The 17,884-nt window shown below is 39.5% G+C and overlaps 1 protein-coding gene across 1 annotated transcript in view; it reads left to right on the top strand.

Annotated features, from left to right (window-relative positions):
* Nucleotides 1-17,682, top strand: part of znf644b (zinc finger protein 644b) — a gene marked incomplete at its 3' end in the record, with an annotated part of 29,907 nt that extends 12,225 nt beyond the window's left edge. The window contains exons 3-7 of the mRNA XM_083911478.1: nucleotides 6,339-9,044; nucleotides 10,561-11,145; nucleotides 13,232-13,342; nucleotides 13,620-13,716; nucleotides 17,505-17,682. Of these exons, the coding sequence (XP_083767604.1) occupies nucleotides 6,353-9,044; nucleotides 10,561-11,145; nucleotides 13,232-13,342; nucleotides 13,620-13,716; nucleotides 17,505-17,682 (3,663 nt within the window). The 5' untranslated portion in view covers nucleotides 6,339-6,352. The remainder of the gene's footprint in view (nucleotides 1-6,338; nucleotides 9,045-10,560; nucleotides 11,146-13,231; nucleotides 13,343-13,619; nucleotides 13,717-17,504) is intronic.
* Nucleotides 17,683-17,884: the final 202 nt, after the last annotated feature.

The raw sequence follows: 17,884 nt of genomic DNA, 5'->3' as shown, positions 1-17,884 counted from the left end.
AAGAATGAGGAAAAAGCTTGCCTGTCTCTGTCTGAAGGAAACTAAATACACTTACTATAACAAGTCCTTTACTCTTGGTTAATTGTTTTTCTAAAATTATTTACAGTATTAAGCTATAGAGCTGATGCTGTAGGTGGATTTGGTACCTTTGGGCAGACCATGCTAGCTGTGTTTCCTTGCTAATAGGTGTAAACTGTTCCTGGGCTTACTATCCGTATTCACAGGACCAGTCAACACCCACTACAGCTTTCTATTAGAAATTAAATCCTTCAGGACTTTAAGTCAAACATTAGTAAGGTAATTTTCCAAGGGTGGCTTTTTAGTTATTAGTGTCAATGGGGTTTTGAGTGGGATTTTCTTACTCTTTATGTGCATATGTATATATGTATAACAATATTATTAAAGTTCTTTTTTTCCCAATAGTTTAGAGTATTTATGCTGTGTAAAGCTAGGCTAACTGATTTATGGCTATTTTCTGGTCTAACTCTTGGCAAAGAAGTGAATACAATTTCCCCCAAAATGTGGAATTATTCCTTTTTAGTTTCCAGGAATACTTTTATGGTGAATCCTTTCTTAAATCACTTGAATGAACACCACATTCTTGTTATTAAAGCATGCATTAGCATTTAATTTTCTTACTATAAAGAACACCATATTTCTAACATACCTCCTACACACAGTACTCATATATTATCCTTTAGTGTATCATTTGAGTCTTATAACAGGGTATATATTTTCACTCAAGCAGTAAATTACATTGTTTAGTTATCAAAGGCTTTGTGTAATTACATTTGTGCAATTCAGGATGACAGAGCTGATAGTGTCTCTACAAGATGCTGGCATACATAATCACAGCCAAAATCCCATTAGGGAGAATGGAGACCATTATTATGGAAATGACCTTTGGGTGACAAGAATTCAGTGGGATAAAAGAGTACGTAATCCAGACAAAGACATTGTGTGAAGCCACTCTCTATTTTCTCCTGTGCAAATTTAAGAAATGTGGTCTTTCATGAATCTGCTCTTGTGTTTCTTAGTTTCACGGCAGTTCTTCTGAAAAAAAGCAGTTAGTCACATTGAGGAAAGTGAGACTTGGCTTATGGTCTATTGCTATTTTCTTCCTGCTTTTTATGCTGTTTAATACTGTGGCTAGAACCGCAGGGCTAAGATAGTAGAAGTTTTTTTTTTGCTCTGGCACCTTCTCTGAGAGAACATACTTACCTCTGGATTATTGGAGTGTCAAGCTGAATCTCTGTTTGTTTTGAGCCACGCTTTGATACTCTCACACTTAAGAGGCAGCTTCATAAATTCACATTGTGTCAAATAAATCAATATATTCCATTAGCTGAGGAAGTTTTGTAGTGCGGTACTTAAGGGACTGTGGCTACCCTTGTTTAGACATCTCTCCAGTCAAGGCGATGGCAAAGGCATACGAGGTTGGCTGTTGATCCATACAGACAGCTCCAGCAGTTGAAATGGTTTGGCTGACTGGTCCCAGTTGGTTTTTAGCGCTGTCTCCACTGTGCTGCCAGCCTGGGTCTTGTGTTGAACATGAAGAAGGAATTTGCTTAGACATTCACAGCCTTACAAGCTTACAGCGCCCAGCTCTCAATCTATGTGTTGTCCTCAAAAGACTTAAAGTCTACGTATTTCTGTTGGTTTATTAAATAACTGACTAAGATGAAAAGAGATGTCAAAATTATTTAATTCATTCATTTTTTATGTTTGTAGTCCACCATTTTATTTGACTTTCAACTTTAAGGCTCAATTTGATTTTCAATGTAAAACATTTTAAGCACTGATGGTTATGCTATTGTTAGAATCGCGTCTTTGTTTGTAAAGATCAACAGGTCATTAATTTTATGCCCTGACAGCTGCCATTTATATTTTCAAATTCCTCTTTAAAAAGATAGGCCACATGTATCAAGTGTGATATGACTGTTATGACATATTCTTTTTGGAATGTGTCACACTAATATATAATTTAAATAATTCATTTAAAATGCAACAACAATAACTTTGAACTAGTCGACTGGAAACAAACTGTTTCACTACCAATCAATCAATCAATCAATCAATCAATCAATCAATCAATCTGCTCCTCTCTTTCTAATCATTTTGTCTATAAAATGTCATACATTTGTTTAAATGCACATAATGATATTCTTGAGCCCAAAGTGACTTCTTCAAATGGCTTTTTTTGTTGACAATTGAAAACCCCTCAAAATTCCTTTTACAATAATATGCAAACAAAAAAGCAACAAATACTCAAATTTAAAAAGCTAGTATCAGTAAATGTTTGGCTATAGTTCCTTATACCTGACTCAAATGTTGACGATTAAGCTCTCAATAATACTCTACTCTGTTCTGTATGCCCAAAGAACACAAATATCAAAAATCAAGCCAACATATTCCATATACTTTTTTGAATTCAGTCACATTACAAAAGAGAAAACCAGAGGAGGCATAGCACACCTCTTGTGGAGGCATTTAGGTCATCGTAGAAGTAATCAGAGTAACTTTAAACCTTAAAAAAAACAGCATGCAGGTGCAAAAACAGCATTACCATACAGTGTACATTGTGTTTAATTTTTCAGTCAGTGGCCGTCATCGCAGCATCACATAGTTGGCTAAACCATTGACAACAATTGGCCATATAAGTTTTCAGCCTTTTTTAGTTGTAGGTCTTAGTTTCATTTATTAGTTTACATTTGTAACACAGGGGATTACTGAACATGTTATTTGTGACCCCACGTTGACCAAGGAAGGTGTTATAGAAGTGCAGATTAGGAGGAGAATATATTTAGCAGCCTGTTGAAACTGAAGTGGACAACAATCAACTCAGCGCAAGTGGTAGTGGGTCCCTACTGTAAGCAGTGCTAGTGGAGTCTCCACAGCATCTGATGAGGGGCTGGCCCTTGCAGTGTATGAGAGTTCAGTGCCCCTTTCTATCCCTTTGTACAGTGTGGTTGTGGTTGACAGCAATCAACAGTAAATAATCTTCTGATTAGGAATTTATCCTGCCCATAGGGTATGCCTACGTTACTGTATTTTAACCTCGGCCAAATTGGAGAGCCTTATATTTTCTGAGGGGGTTTGTGGTGTCAAATGTTTGAGAACCACTGCTCTACTGCATCCCCTTTTTATTGTCCGCATCTCAAATGATTATCATTAAAGAGATATTTTACTCATTTTATTCCAGGTCTGTGTCATGGAAATGTGGGGATTGTAATCAGATGAATTGTGTTTGGCCTGTCTCCGTAGCCAAAGTCCCAGAGGTACGGAGCTTCGGAGATGTGCTGAAATGGGCCTGTTTTTAAGGCGAAATCCGAATGATGCGAAACGATGAATTTTGCGTCATTCAGCCTATTTCACTATGGCGACAGGTCAAACACAGACTGGATTTAAATGGATAAGGGATCCCTTTAACTCAAGCTATTTTTCTTCACTCTTTCTATTTCTATATTTTTTTCTGCCTCAGTCAGTCCACTGTATCTTGATGTGTCCTGCTGAATGTTGTATTGAGTTGCACTGATGTAGCAGAAGCAAATGTTTTGTCTTGCTCAAAGACACCTTGAAATGTGGGCAGTACTGTTGGAGCCAGGGATTGAACCATCATCACTACCATTATGACCAACTGACTCTACCACCTAAACACCCCTGCCCCGTTTCGTGCGAAGTCCCACGAGTGACTAACTTTAGTTCATAGATGTTATCTTTATTGTACTGTGTGGCTGAACAGTTGTAAAAATGTCGTACAATGAAACGATTAATTAGGCAAGAATTCTTACAGGCATAGTGTATTTTATTTTTACGAAATGAGATGCACTGTAGAGAATGACTGGAAGATGAAAGAGAATAGGGCTTGACGTGCTCGGAGGTTGTGAGCCAGGCTCAAAGCATATCGATGTGAGTACATGGCACGATTCCCAGCCCACCAAATATCAGAGCATGCTGCGCAAGATCATTTTTAACTCCAAGACTTGAAGTGATTTCATTTTTGCTGTTGGTACAAATTAAAGCTTTTATTATTGTGAACCTGCACTTCATCATGTAGGTGGATACTTGTACAATTTAATGCAATCCAATAAATCCTGTCTAAATTCAACATTATAAGGTTCATTAAAGTAGAACTGAGAAAGCAGAGGATGTCAGACCTGTTCTGTTGGATTGCATTACATTGTACCGTTGTGCTTAATAATGGCCACTGGGTGTATATCTAATGTTTCTAATACTTAAGATAAGAAACAAATTTTAGCATAACCTTATAAGCTTCACAAAGTAGGTCTGGGCGATAATCCAATCATACTTTATCTTATATCAATGGAATTGATATTGTGAAAGAGTCATGTGTCATAACAATCATATTGACTCAAACTCCAGAGAAAATGTTATATGAAATACCTGAGGGAATATCATTTTAAAATTGCAGTTTTGTTTTTATAATCAAACTTAACATTAACTGGATTACATAACGCATGTTTCACTGGACGATACTGTATAATGATATACAGGATATCCTATATATTTTTTAGATTTTTTCTATCAGAATGTCAGAAAACCAACACCCAAACTGTGTTATGGCAATATTTATTTTATTCTATATGTCGTTCAGATCCTTGCTCCTTATGTTAGTTTTGCACTAAAGTTCTAAATAAAGTGAGAAAAATACCAGTACTTTTAATTTGTCAAGTATTTAATTCACACAGTGGTATACAAAACTAGGCTTTACCATGTGGTTCTTTCATAGACAACATGCAACAGTATGTTGTGATGCATATCATTTTAGGATAGAAAATAATCAGGATAGAACATTTTGGCCTTATCGCACAGGCCTATTGTACCAAAAGTTTAGAGTATCTTGAGATATACAATTTGCAAACAGAGAAAATAAAGTAAAAGAGTCAAAAGACATAACTCAATACATGCCTGTGAGGTGTTTTAGTTTGTTTTCTATTGTCTAACAGTACACAATAATGATAACGCTCCTCCTAAATCTCATTTTCCAGAAAAACAAGAACGAGGTGAGTGTCTTAGGGAAAATAGGAGACAGGGTTAGTAAAAGCTCAGAGCAGATTGATCTGTGCATACAGCTTAACTGTATTAAAGCTCATAATCCCTGTAAATATCTCCAGGCAAGTCAAAGTCAGCCTTTTAACATTGACTAAATGAAGTAAATAGAAGCAAATAAATTCATAAAAAATACATTTCTGTTGAACCTCTCTTCGTTATATATAGATGCAAGTTGTGTGAATTGGCTGCTAATTAGGCTTACACATCCTGAACCAAGATATTTTGATGGTTTTGCCACCCTGCCGTTTGGGGCTAACAGTGAAGTTCGCTTTAAATGGAGAGCGTCTGTTCCCCCTTCCAACCTCTTACACCACAACAGATGGGGAGAATATGGAGCTCGGAAGGTTTTTACCTCTGAGGTGGTAACAGTGAAGCCACTCATTAACACTGAATTTACCACTTCGTTAGCAACACAGCTTCCTGTAGAGAGCGACCAGACCTGCATGTCAAATCCGCTGAGCATACGTTTCAAACTAAATCAGCTGTGGACAGACAGCATAGTGTAATCTGTTATAAAATATAGCATACACATGTTTAATTGTCTGCTGATTATGATCTTATTTAATCATTCAAAACCAGCGATTTTCAAAAGTTTACCCAAATAAATATGAAACAAAATGATTTGCGTATGCGCACAGGCATATGTTTTCTTTGTGTGGGTCTGTGTTTGTGTTGAGGACAGATTGTGTGCCTGCCAATTTGTCAGGATTCAAGTAACAACAGTCTCATGCTGGGATCCGTGTTGGCACCATCACAGAGTGATAAGACACAATATGATCTCATTGGAGGTGTACTTTGTTCCCATGGAAATTGGTCAATTTTAGCAGACGACTGAGAACTTTTGGTGGAGAAACAGGAAGGTTGTGTCCCAGAGGTACGCTCACATAATTAAGCATCCTCGCCAGGGTATTCAGGGCTAACAGCAGGATTTGTTGTGAATAGAGGTGGCGAAAGAGGGTGTTGGAAAATCATAATACGGTGCAGAATAATACCACTCTCATTTTATGGACAAAAATACTTTTTTTATTTTAACAGCACCACATTATCAGTGTGAATGAGATAAAATGAAGCAGTAGGGCAACAGTGTTTCATTTTGTAATTTACATTGCATCATTTCTTTCTGAAAATTGTCTTTGCATTGTTGAATACTGTACTGGAATAAAGAAAATATGAGAGTTTTAAGACATTGCTCTCTTTACTTGGCTTGCTTGGAATGATTAGAAATAGTACACTTAATCTTTTTATGATATTCTTTCATATTTCAGAAAGAACTGCGGCTATGTCTGATCTGAAGCCAAATGCACAAGAGGACAAAGACCTGGAATCTGTGTCTGACCGCCCAGGTCGTACTCAGGAGCCATTACTGAGTCACACATTCTCCCTGAAGAACAATGCTGCAGGTCTGTCCTTAGATGAACACGAAAACCCTTTAAATGGAACCCAGCCGAATCCATTTGTATACAGCAGTGTCCCTGCTGTTCCTCATGCAGGCAATTCATTGCCTTCCGGAGCACTTGTTAATGGACCTGGTTCACACCCCACCTCAGAGGTACACTGTGTCCTGAACAAAGGCACTGTTTTATCCAACAATGTCCTGGATACCGCGTGGCAAGCGGAGAAGGACACGAGCCCCGAGGTGTTACCACCACCTAGTGAGCTTCAATCAGACGCTTGGAAGAACACAGCGGGGCTCGTCGTAAAAACACTGGCCACACAGCCAGGTGTCAACACGCCACTGTCTCACTCGGAGGAGAATGAGTCCAAACTGGCCTATTCCACACTGTCAGGTGCAAACAGTGCAGAGCAAATGCACATTAGCCAACCTTTGACAAAACAGACAGTGAAAACAAGATCTCAACGGGACGTAGAATGGTCAGAAAGCTCCTTAGATGATTATGATGCTGAAGTAATCAGATGGGATTCAGTAAGAGAGTGCTTCTTGCACAATGACAGAAGGTTGAAGACTGAAGTGATGCACCAAAGAGACAGCAAGCACAATACACATGTAAAAAGCATGTGTGGCTCTCTACAAAAGGTTAACAACGGCTTAAATCACACATTCGGGCGTTTCTGGTTTCGCTGTGGTAGTGATGTTGAAAATGTTGACATTGCCGACAAAGACGATTCTTTGAGTACCCAGTCTGATACTAAATATTCTGTAGTGCCACTCAATGATCTTTCTAGGAGCACAGCTTCGAACTTGGACCCCCATATTTATAGCACATCACAGGAAGGCTGTAATGAGGAAAATGACCCTGAAGATGGAGACAATTTTAGTTCAAAAGTAGAACAGTTGAAGAGAGAACAAGTTGAACAAGATCCACATTTCTTTTTGTGCACAATATGCAATGTTAATTTCAAAGAAAAAAGACATTTCCATAGACATATGATGTATCATTTAGGCAAGCATAATCAGGTGAACAGTGAGAATGTCTCACAACCTTTTATATGCAGGGAGTGTGGGCGTTTGTTCTGTGATAGCAACTCCCTCATGAGGCACATCATTATTCACCAAGACAAGCTTGAGAAACTTTTGGAGGAAATCAAAGGTCTCAAGAACACTGGATTGGAAGACAGGGGTACCACAGTGCAGTGCCCTCAGTGTGTATCTGGTTGCAATTGTCCTAAATTGTCTGTCCAGCACGCAAAAACACATGATAATCTGAAGCACTACTACTTCTGTGAGGAGTGTAACTACATTACACTGACACAGCAGGCACTTGAAGCACACTTACATGTCACACACCTTAACACACACCAGGCTCAATACAAGAAAATGACTCATACTAATGATGCAGAGACAGTGGACCAGTTTCAGCGCAAAATGGTTTTTTTCACAAGCAGAGACAAAGTAATATCAGAAAGACATTCTGGTCTGGAGCCTCTGCGATCACACTCTGGTAATTATAAAAATGTTGCTGACCAGCCCACAATGATTGCCATATCTAAACCAAATTTGTCTAATTCGACTTGTGGAGAAAGGGCTTATTTCCCCCACTGTTCCAGTGAAAAAGGGGACATTTACATTCAAAATGACAAACCTGCAAATTCTCCTCACTTTAAATGTGTCGGCTGCACCAAAAACATGCTGTCGCCGTCTTTGTGGAGGGTCGACAGGCATAGAAAATTACTCCTACAACCAGTAGAAACATTAGATGTGGCAACTGATCTCACCTGTTTGGAAGAAGACGGTGAAAACAATGACTGCAAGGCATTTGGCAGCTCAAAGCAGGCAAACTGTCCTGCAACCACTGATTTTTTACTATCAGCCAGAAATCTTAAATTAGACCAGATGTTCTGTCAGGGTAGCAGCAACGACCCGGCAAGTGGGAGTTTACAAGCAAAAGCAAACCAAAATTCTCTGTCAATAAGAAAAATGTCAACACCCTCGCATAACACCATTGACAATATGAATGGCGATATATCGGCAAGGCTTTGCCAGAGGCCCAATACACAGTCAGCAGATAAGGACTTTGAGAAAGGCTACGAGGGCAGCAATAACGCAACAACTTCAGGCAGCTTCTTGGAAAGTGAGAATGTAAGGAACCCGTATGCTCTGAGGTATTTCAGAAAGAAGCACAGGTTTTCAGCCAAAGACCAAAGACCTTGTGTACTCAAGGATGAAAATGATGATGGAGATGAAGACTGCAGTGACGTAGAGCAGCTCATAATCAAGGAGGAGTATATCGAAACCACAGTGTGTGATGATTCCCCAGAGTCCTTTTGCAAGTCTACAAGTGACAGCTTTGATGATTGCCCCACACCAGGGGTAGAACACAAGCCCTGCCCATATTGCCCTGCCATGTTTGTGTCCGGAGTGGGTCTGTCCAATCATGTGCGAGGCCACCTTCACCGAGTTGGCTTGAGCTACAATGCTCGGCACATGGTTTCGCCAGAGCAGGTGGCATTGCGGGACCATCAGCCACGAATGCGCAGAAGGATCCCCTGTGTCACGAGGAAAATAAGAAAAGGTACAAGTATTAGTTCAGCTAATGTCAGAATCAATAAAACACCAACAACTCAACACAACTGGTTTTAAGAGAAATCTCTTGACAGCTCATGTTTGGATATCCCATGAAAAGTGGTACAGCCAGTGATGTAGTTTATGACCAAATACCTGAAAAATTGCCATCAGTGTTTAGTGCTGATTGTCAAATGTTAGCATGCTAACATGCTAAACTAAGGTGGTGAACATGGTTAACATTTTATCTGCTTATCAATGCGTTGGTATTGTCATTTTGAGCATGTTAATGCTAGCAGCCTCACACAGCAGCTTGCATGGCTGTAGACCAGAAGTATTCAAAGTGTGAGGTGGTCCAAATTTTTTTGGAGTGAAAAAATATTACATTAGTTATCTAAACAAGAGCACATAGAAAAAAAAAGAATGTGTGTGATTTGGTTGAAGAGTAGTACTTGCTGTACGGTATGGACTAAAATTCAAGCTATAATTTGAAGCAAAGACCGTAACAGTATTCTGTTATACGGTTAAATATATCACAGTATATTTATCTTAAAGTACAAGTTTGAGTATCTTGTTTTTTCTTTTCATGTTACTTTATACTTCTACACCACTACAGTTCAGTGTCAAATATTCTACTTTTTACTCCACTACCTTTTATCTGATTTACTTTACCAATTAAGATTTTTGCTTCACACTGATATACACTGGCTGCAGAGTAAACACACAGGATTAACAGTGACAGTTATAAATAAATACTTCTCTGTCCATTCGCTGTTGAATTGCAGGTTTTCTGTGTCTACCTTTAGTTTTTTCAAAGTAGAAAGAGACGTTGTGATGGTGATTTAACCACAGATTTAATCAGGCTGAAACTATTGCAAGAACAACAACAGGCACGAAGTGAGCCGTTATAGATATTTTTCACATAGGCGTCTACTCAAAGGGACAGTAAGTATTCCTTCGCGGGTTGGATCCGTACACCCCTAATTTTACTGACCTTTTTATGTATTTGGTATAGTCTGAAGGTATGTCAAAACCCCTGCTGTAAACAATTAGCCTTGTTATTAACTGGCTAATCATGGCTAACCACAATCTCCCCTATCCTTAACCATACTGCTTGCAATGTACAGATATTATAAAAGGTGAGAATTAAAAAAATGTGTTGCTTTTTTACACATCCAGCAGTTAGCTTGGTTTTTAATTTCTAAAATAAATATCTGGCTCTTTAGCTGCCAGCTGCTTAACTCCGTTTACCAGTTTGTCGCAAATATCTGCTGAGCAGGTGGTGTACACTTGGTTTCTAATGCTTTTTCATTGAACAGCTAACAGATCAACAATGAGCTCACTATTAAACTCTGTAAAGACTAGAGGACCTCCAGATTCAGATTTGACATTACTACGTTGGTATGTGAGACTGTTTTATGAAGGCTTGTGCATTTTAAAGCAATCCAAAACAGCATCTGAATATTAGCTTGATGTTTTTGTTGTTTCATTTCAAATTGTGTGACAAGTTGTATCTGATATTGCAGCTGTTAAGCCAGAAATCCAAGGAGAGCACACATGTCCGCTGTGCTGGGGTTGGTTTGATACTAAGACTGGCCTCTCCAACCATGTGAGGGGACACCTGAAACGAATAGGTAGAAGTGTTACCAGCACCAGTAAGTCCCCGCTGTGCACCCTGAATGAACTGCTAAAGGACAAGGACAAAAAGGAACGTCATAACATCCTCCAGGTCCTCAACCAGAGCCAATTCCCTTCAAGGTCCTTTGTCTCTCAGAAGTTTGTCAGCAGCAATGGCCTGGTCCTGATGCCCATGGGCATCCCAGTGAAAATCCAGCATGAGATGAGGATACCACACCCCGTATTGGATAGCTTTGTACCAAAACAGGAGGCAGAGGCCTTCTCAGAAAGGAAGAAGGTTCAGGTAGAAGCACAACGAAGCACTAAGGCTTCTTCAAGCGCTTTAGTTGAACTGCTGAAGATGAAACAGGAAAGAACGGAGCGCACAGTGAGGAAAAACCAGGAAGCCTATGCAAGCAGGAAGCTCTGTGAGGTGACCAAAGATTACACAGAGGAGACACAGATGACCAGTGTGGAACCAAACTGGGCTCATGGTATGGTGTCTCATGCACTTGGCTTAATAATTAATCCATGTTTGAACAATTTCTTAAATATTGCATGTTTAAGCCCAGTATTCACACTGTTCATATACATTCACTTACATTACTTCCAAAGCATCAAAATATCTATATACTGTATATATATATATATATATATATATATATATCAAAAGTAGATTTTTATAGGATGAGATGGTCCAGTAGCAAATTCATCTTAGAAAAAGAAAAGGGTCAGCATGTATGTAATGATTTAAAGTTATTTAGCAAAACCACTCAGAAGATAAAAGAAGAATTTTAAGACATCCCCCCACCTTTATCTTGGAAGTGAATTACTGCTAAATTGGATCACAAATGTTATTTCTATACAAATCAATTTTGTTTTTAGCTTTGTTCGATTGCAGGGAAGTTCACATCTCTTTATAAATATCCATATACAGCAGGTGGAGACCAGTTAAACAATAGTTCACAATCATCTGGTTTGTGTAGAAAAACACATACAGTAGATTGAATGTCGCCAAAGTGCTTTTGAAGTTCATATTAAAAAATCATGAGATCCTCTTGATGTTTAGTTGGAAGCCCATCATATGTGCTTCGACTATTTTGTTTAATGTCTGTCCAAATCAAACTTGCAGTCAGCTACTGAGAAAGACAAGATAAAAGATAAGGATTTAGAATCAAATTGCTCTTTGTTGAGTTCTATTTTAAACTGAATTGTCTAGTGATGCCCTTATTATGGTGTTACATTGACAACTGTAAAGTACTCCTAAAGATGAATTTCTTTGTGTGTCCTATCCTAAAATGGATTTAGATCACAATTTGTAGTATAGCATTAGGGTGTAGTACTAATACATTTCCATCATTGAATCATACAGAAGTTCACATTAGATCATCACCTTAAAGGGTAATTCTGGCGCAAAATCATCCCATGGTCTTTTTCGGCTATTACATACATCAAATAAGCTTCAAAGACAGTTTTTTTCATGTATATACTACTGATGGAGAAATCCGTGAGAGTCGCTAACAGCCGGATGTGGCTAATACCGCTGCAGTAGCATGATCAGAGTCCTTACACACAAAAAGAAAAACACCGATAACGTAGTTAGAGAACCAAGAGTTTATTAAAAGAGTGTTTTGAAAAACTTACCAACTGGCCCCGGGACCACCTCCTCTACTCTTAGTAAAGTCCATTCAAGTCGATTACCAAATGCAATCCAAAAGGAAGGAGCCCATTGGTGCCTTGTTTTGCAGTATTAATTAATGCCTTCACCGTACTGCCCCGAGCTAATCAGTGTTTGCCACGTCAGGCTGTTAGCAAGACTCCGGGATTTCTCCATTAATATTTTGATGGCTTATTTGATGTATGTAAGTGCCGAAAAAGACCATGGGATGATTTCCCGTTGCAATTCAATTTTAAGTTCAACACAGCTCGCAAATTACATGAACATCCTGAAAAGACATTATTGATCAATATGTATGCACTTTTGTATTAGTAGAGGTCTCTCAGCTTTGCTTTAAACTGAAGAGATCTTTTTTGGATAACTGCTTAACAAATATTCTGGTTAACACTCAGTGGTCCACAGCACTATCATTGCCAGTTTTCTAGGACTAACACATCTGTGATGTTATGTGTAGTTTATGAATCCTCTGTGAATCACATGAGGTAGTATGTGTGAAAATAACCCCCCTGAAGACACAAGATTGTGTTACACTTAACCAGTAACACTTTTCTAACAGGAGAGTGCAAATCAGATGCTTAGAATGGAACCAGGACGAAGACGATATTAGAGCACACTGGGAGTAACAGTTTTGTTTGATAATACAATTACTGCATGAACTTAAACACTATCATACAATGCTTTTCTCCTTAAATACAACCGTATCTAACTTCTGTTGATCTTAAACCACAATTTGAGACATAAATATCAGCAAAACTGCATAACATCAACTACTATTTTTTCCATTAAGATCTGACAAATAGAAAATATAATGATAACATTATAATATTCAACCTCAACATTTTTGATCCTCTTGTTTCATTTTCTTTGAGTTAAATGTAGTTTTTCAATGTTCTATCTTTCAGGGGAATGTGATTCCAATAAGATTTGTATGTGTAACAGCACCTTCCCCAGGCTTCCCGGTCATCTCCAAGCCTTTGCACACAGGAAGAGGATTGACACTGTTGGAGGATCAGGTAAGTTTCTTACAAAATGTGTTTCCTGCATCAACATAGTTTTTTATGCACAAAAGTCAAGTGGCTCAATGTGTTGTTGAACCAATTTAAAGAATGAATGAATTAGGCCATCTAACATACATTTTACAAAGGATGTTGACCATAATAGTAAATATCAATATTGAAATAGTTTGGCTTGGGGATTATTCATTATTACCTCTTGTCAGTGATAAGTTAATACTGATAATTTAATATTACATTCCCTCAGATTAAGCTCTGCAGTGTTTTGCATTTTTAGGCTATGATTATAAACCGAAGAAGCCAAGACCAAGGCCTGGGCTAAAAAGGAAGATTTTACCCTCCTTGAATGCTGAGATATACACGCTCACCTGCAGGTACATAGAGTTAAAGGTTACTTATGTAACAATGGTTCCCTCATTGAAGAGTGAAGTTAGAGCACTCTGTACACAGTTACATGTTTCATATGTAGGCCCTAAGTAAAAGAGATGAGGAGATAAAGATCAGGGGCAGAGGTGGCCTAAAGGTAAGAGAAGCGAGCTTGTGACGTGGGTTCAATCTCAGGGCTGGCAGGAAAAATTAGTAAGGTGAGGTGTCCTTGAGCAAAGCCCATAACCCCAACTGCCACTGCTCAGTGGTTAGCAGATCACATTGTGGTTGTACTGTGCAGGTGTAAATGTAATCAGGGCATTCATGAAAAAGATACTGTTGGTTTCAGTGAAACGTCTTTGGATAAATAAAAGACACCAATCAAAACTGACAACTTGTCATTCCTTCTCTGGGACCACACCATAAATCTTTAAGAATAGCTATAGCTGGGCACCTACAAACACTCCCTGCTGGCAACCATATTACAATTGTCAGAATTACGCACTTAAACGTGGATAGGACGGACTAGCCACTTTCTCATATGAACTCTGGAGATTGTCTGTGTTAGACGCGTTCTCACTTATACACAACACACCGCTTGCTTTAGGTGACCCCTCCAGCTCTATAGCTGTGCGCATGCTAATTGAACCACCCTACAGGATGCTGAAAGACAATGGTGCAAATGGTGCCCTGAGGACCTTCTTACTGACCAATCTCTCCTCTTTCTCTGCATCCTTACCTAAGCTCCCAGAGTACACCACTCTTCCTTACTCTGCACTGGTTTACTGGAGGTGGCTGGAGTCCTATTCAAGTTGCTAGAACTTGCCTACGGTGTTGTCAATGGCTCAGACCCACCCTATCCATCAGGCACAGTCTTGGTGAAATAGACACAGCTTATCTGTAACCAGGAAGTCCAGCCTGAATTGTGAGCGGCAATTCCTGACACAACACCATCTTTCACAGGAAAGAGCAAGAATTGCTGTTCGGATCACTACCAAGATCATTGGTGACCTCGAATTTATGATGAAGCTATATGGCTTTGCCAGGCCATGTATGGATAGAACTCTACCACAGGCTCTCCTGCTCTTTGCTTTGCTTCTTTGTTTGTGCTCTGGTGACTCAAGGGCCTGCTTACAGAGTAGACATTGTCCTAGTCCATGACCTGTCCAGTCTTCCACCACCTGCAACCTTACTAGTGGCCCACCTCCTGGGAACAGCAACAGATTTCCTAGGCAGTCTTAAGAGCTAGTCCAGTGAGAGAGGTCAGCTGCAGATATAAGACTAGCTGTCATCCCTGCATAAAACTGTGAGGAGCAACTGCCCAACTCATTGTGAGGTCTGCTTCCAAGCTCTGAGCTACTCTAAGCTCTGAACCCTCTGTAATCTGGTGGTATCCTCTCTTGTTCAGCCTCCTCTACTGCAGCCTCATGCCCTAGAGCATGGGTGTCAAACTGATCCAGTAAAGGGCCGTGTGGCTGCAGGTTTTCATTCCAACCAATCAAAAACACACCTGGTCCAACAAATCAACTGTGTGAAGACAGTTCAGGTGATTGAATGAGTCGAGTCAGGTGTGTTCTTGCTTGGTTGGAATGAAAACCTGCAGCCACACGGCCCTTTACCGGATCAGTTTGACACCCCTGCCCTAGAGGAACCCTGCCCTCACCTTAGAGAAGCACAACCCTAACCTACCCTATCTTGCTCTTCTGAGTGAGACATGGCTATTGTATCGACCCTATTCCAGATTTACTTCCCAGATTTACTCAAAATATGGACCACATTGCTAACCTGACTCATCAGATTTTGATACAGAGCCATCTGAGAAGCTGTCATTGGAAACTGATTAGAAAAGGTCAGCAAATTCAAAACATACTTGGCAGGTGATTGGATGAACCATCTGTCTGTCAAACTCTTGCTGAAGTGAATCAGGAGAAGCAAGAACACATCTTTTCCATCAAGAATAGCCTTCAGTGTCGTTCTCTTCTTTCGATGAAGAAATATTCTCCAGTTCTGATAAAAACTGATGCTGTCGCCAACCTCTTCAGTTGCCGACATTGTTGTTTTGAACAGCCCTAGCTCCCACCTCAACTGCCAGTAGCTCCCCACAGGATGCTGATTGGCTGGCTCACTTTTGCTTAGAACAAAAACGCATGACTTATTACAAGGATTCAGCTGCTAAGGAAGCCATCCACATTCATTGTATTCTCATCAACAGGTTTGTATGATATCTTCCAAAAGGTGATACAAAAAAGTTGTATGATATCTCACAAAATCACTGAATTCTATTAAACACCGTGAAATGTAGTAGTAATAGTGGTGATGGTAAGGTTTTGGCACCAAAACTAACGTTACATGACCGGTTAAAGGTCCTGTGTTTCACGTTTTAATAGTTTTTTTTATTGCCAATGGACGAACGGGTTGTTACACAACGTAAAAATGACCTTTCCTAACTTTCTCGGTTACCTATAACAGCATGTGGACTGACTTCTATGAAAATAACTCTTTTCTGGGGAAACTCCAAAGGATGTGACATTGTGCACAATTTTGAGACCCTCACCTCTCTTCAGCTCACCTACAGCCAACAAAAATAGATAGAGTCCAAGAGACCTAAGGTTGGTGGTTCTCCTGTAACTTCAGCAACTAGTTTGCTGCTCCAGCGGGGAGTCGGACTAGGGTGGTGCAGGATCACACCCCAGGTGCTGGGGTTCAGGCTGGCTGAGGGTGTGTAGCAGAGGCATAGCATGTGTGGACTCTGTGCCTTGGTGGTACAACAAAACCCTTTTGCTGATAAAGATCCGAGAGGAACCACGGATATATTGTGGCTTTAGCTGCTGATGTTAGCTGATATTAGCTTGCCTGCTAATGCGGCCAAATTGCTAGTAAGCTGATGAAGCAAAATGCTGCCTTGAGTGGATAAAATCAGCTAGTTCATCGAGACTCCCAGGGACGATCAGTTGTCGTTAATAGGGAGTTTTCTAAAAGTTACAAAGAGAACGTTTACAGTAAGTTTAGGCAACAAAATTTGACCAAAACTATGTGGTTAAGATTACAAAAAAGTTGTGGTTTGGCTTAGTACTTCCAGGACTCCGATACCGCCAGGACACTAACACTGATGCCCCAGGTTAAAGTCCTGTGTTTTGGGACCCATCCACCACCTTGACCCACCTCCCTACATGGAGATTAGTGCTCTTATACTATGTCACCTGATTTCCTTCTTTGCTCAAGACATGATTTCTACAGTAATAAATACATGGAATATGCACAGATTACAGTGCATTACTTTTCTTTATTATATATACGAACAGTGAATGAGGAAAGCCTGCTACATTGCATGTCGTAGCTCAAATGCTGAAGTGTAAACATAGGAGCATTTTCCCTGGTTTTTCACTAGCCCAACAATTTGTCCTAAAGGTATGTTCAGACCAAAGGCAAAGCAAATTTTCTTCTTGCGTTACCAACTCTGGAATAGTCACCCTTACATCTTTCGGTGTTAGTACTAACTTGATTCATAGTTAAGTACATCATATAGCTGGAATCAAGTTAACAAATATTTCTTTTCAAAACTAACCATGCAGTCCTACGGCTTCACTCACTTTTCTCCAAGCCCTCTCCTTTATTGTTCTGTCTCTGTACAGAACTACGTAGAGCTCTAGGTGCCCACGGACGATGATATATCTGAAGTAATCTGTATACATATGGAATATGTAACTGGGTGCAGAAGTGATCATATTACAATTAACACAATAAAACAAACGATACAATATAGAACAGTGACTGGCTTCTCTTCCTATTTCTGCAGATTCTGTGATCTAGTCTTCCAGGGTCCCCTGTCTATCCAGGAGGATTGGATCAAGCATTTGCAGAGGCACCTTCTGCACACCAGCGTGCCCCACTCAGGGACAAGGATGGTAGAGGTTATGGGTTTTCATCACAAAATACAACTAAGTATTTCTCAGGAGCACCCAGATCTTGAGTAGAGTTTTAACAATTGAGAGCTTCCAGTTGCCTGAATTTGCACATTGTTTATATTTATAAGCAACAAATCATTTTAGATTAGTCCAGCAACTGCATAGAAATATAGAATAGTCCATCCAGACTACTTAATAGTATTTATTAATAATACTGTATATTTAAGCAAAAACTTTATATAGGATTTTTAATGCTATGCTTTGGCTTATA

This window comes from Echiichthys vipera (assembly GCF_963691815.1).
Source record: "Echiichthys vipera genome assembly, chromosome: 3".
Lineage (NCBI taxonomy): Eukaryota > Metazoa > Chordata > Actinopteri > Perciformes > Trachinidae > Echiichthys > Echiichthys vipera.
The sequence above is the reverse complement of the archived record's forward strand: the minus strand, read 5'-3'. Positions and strand labels throughout refer to the sequence as shown.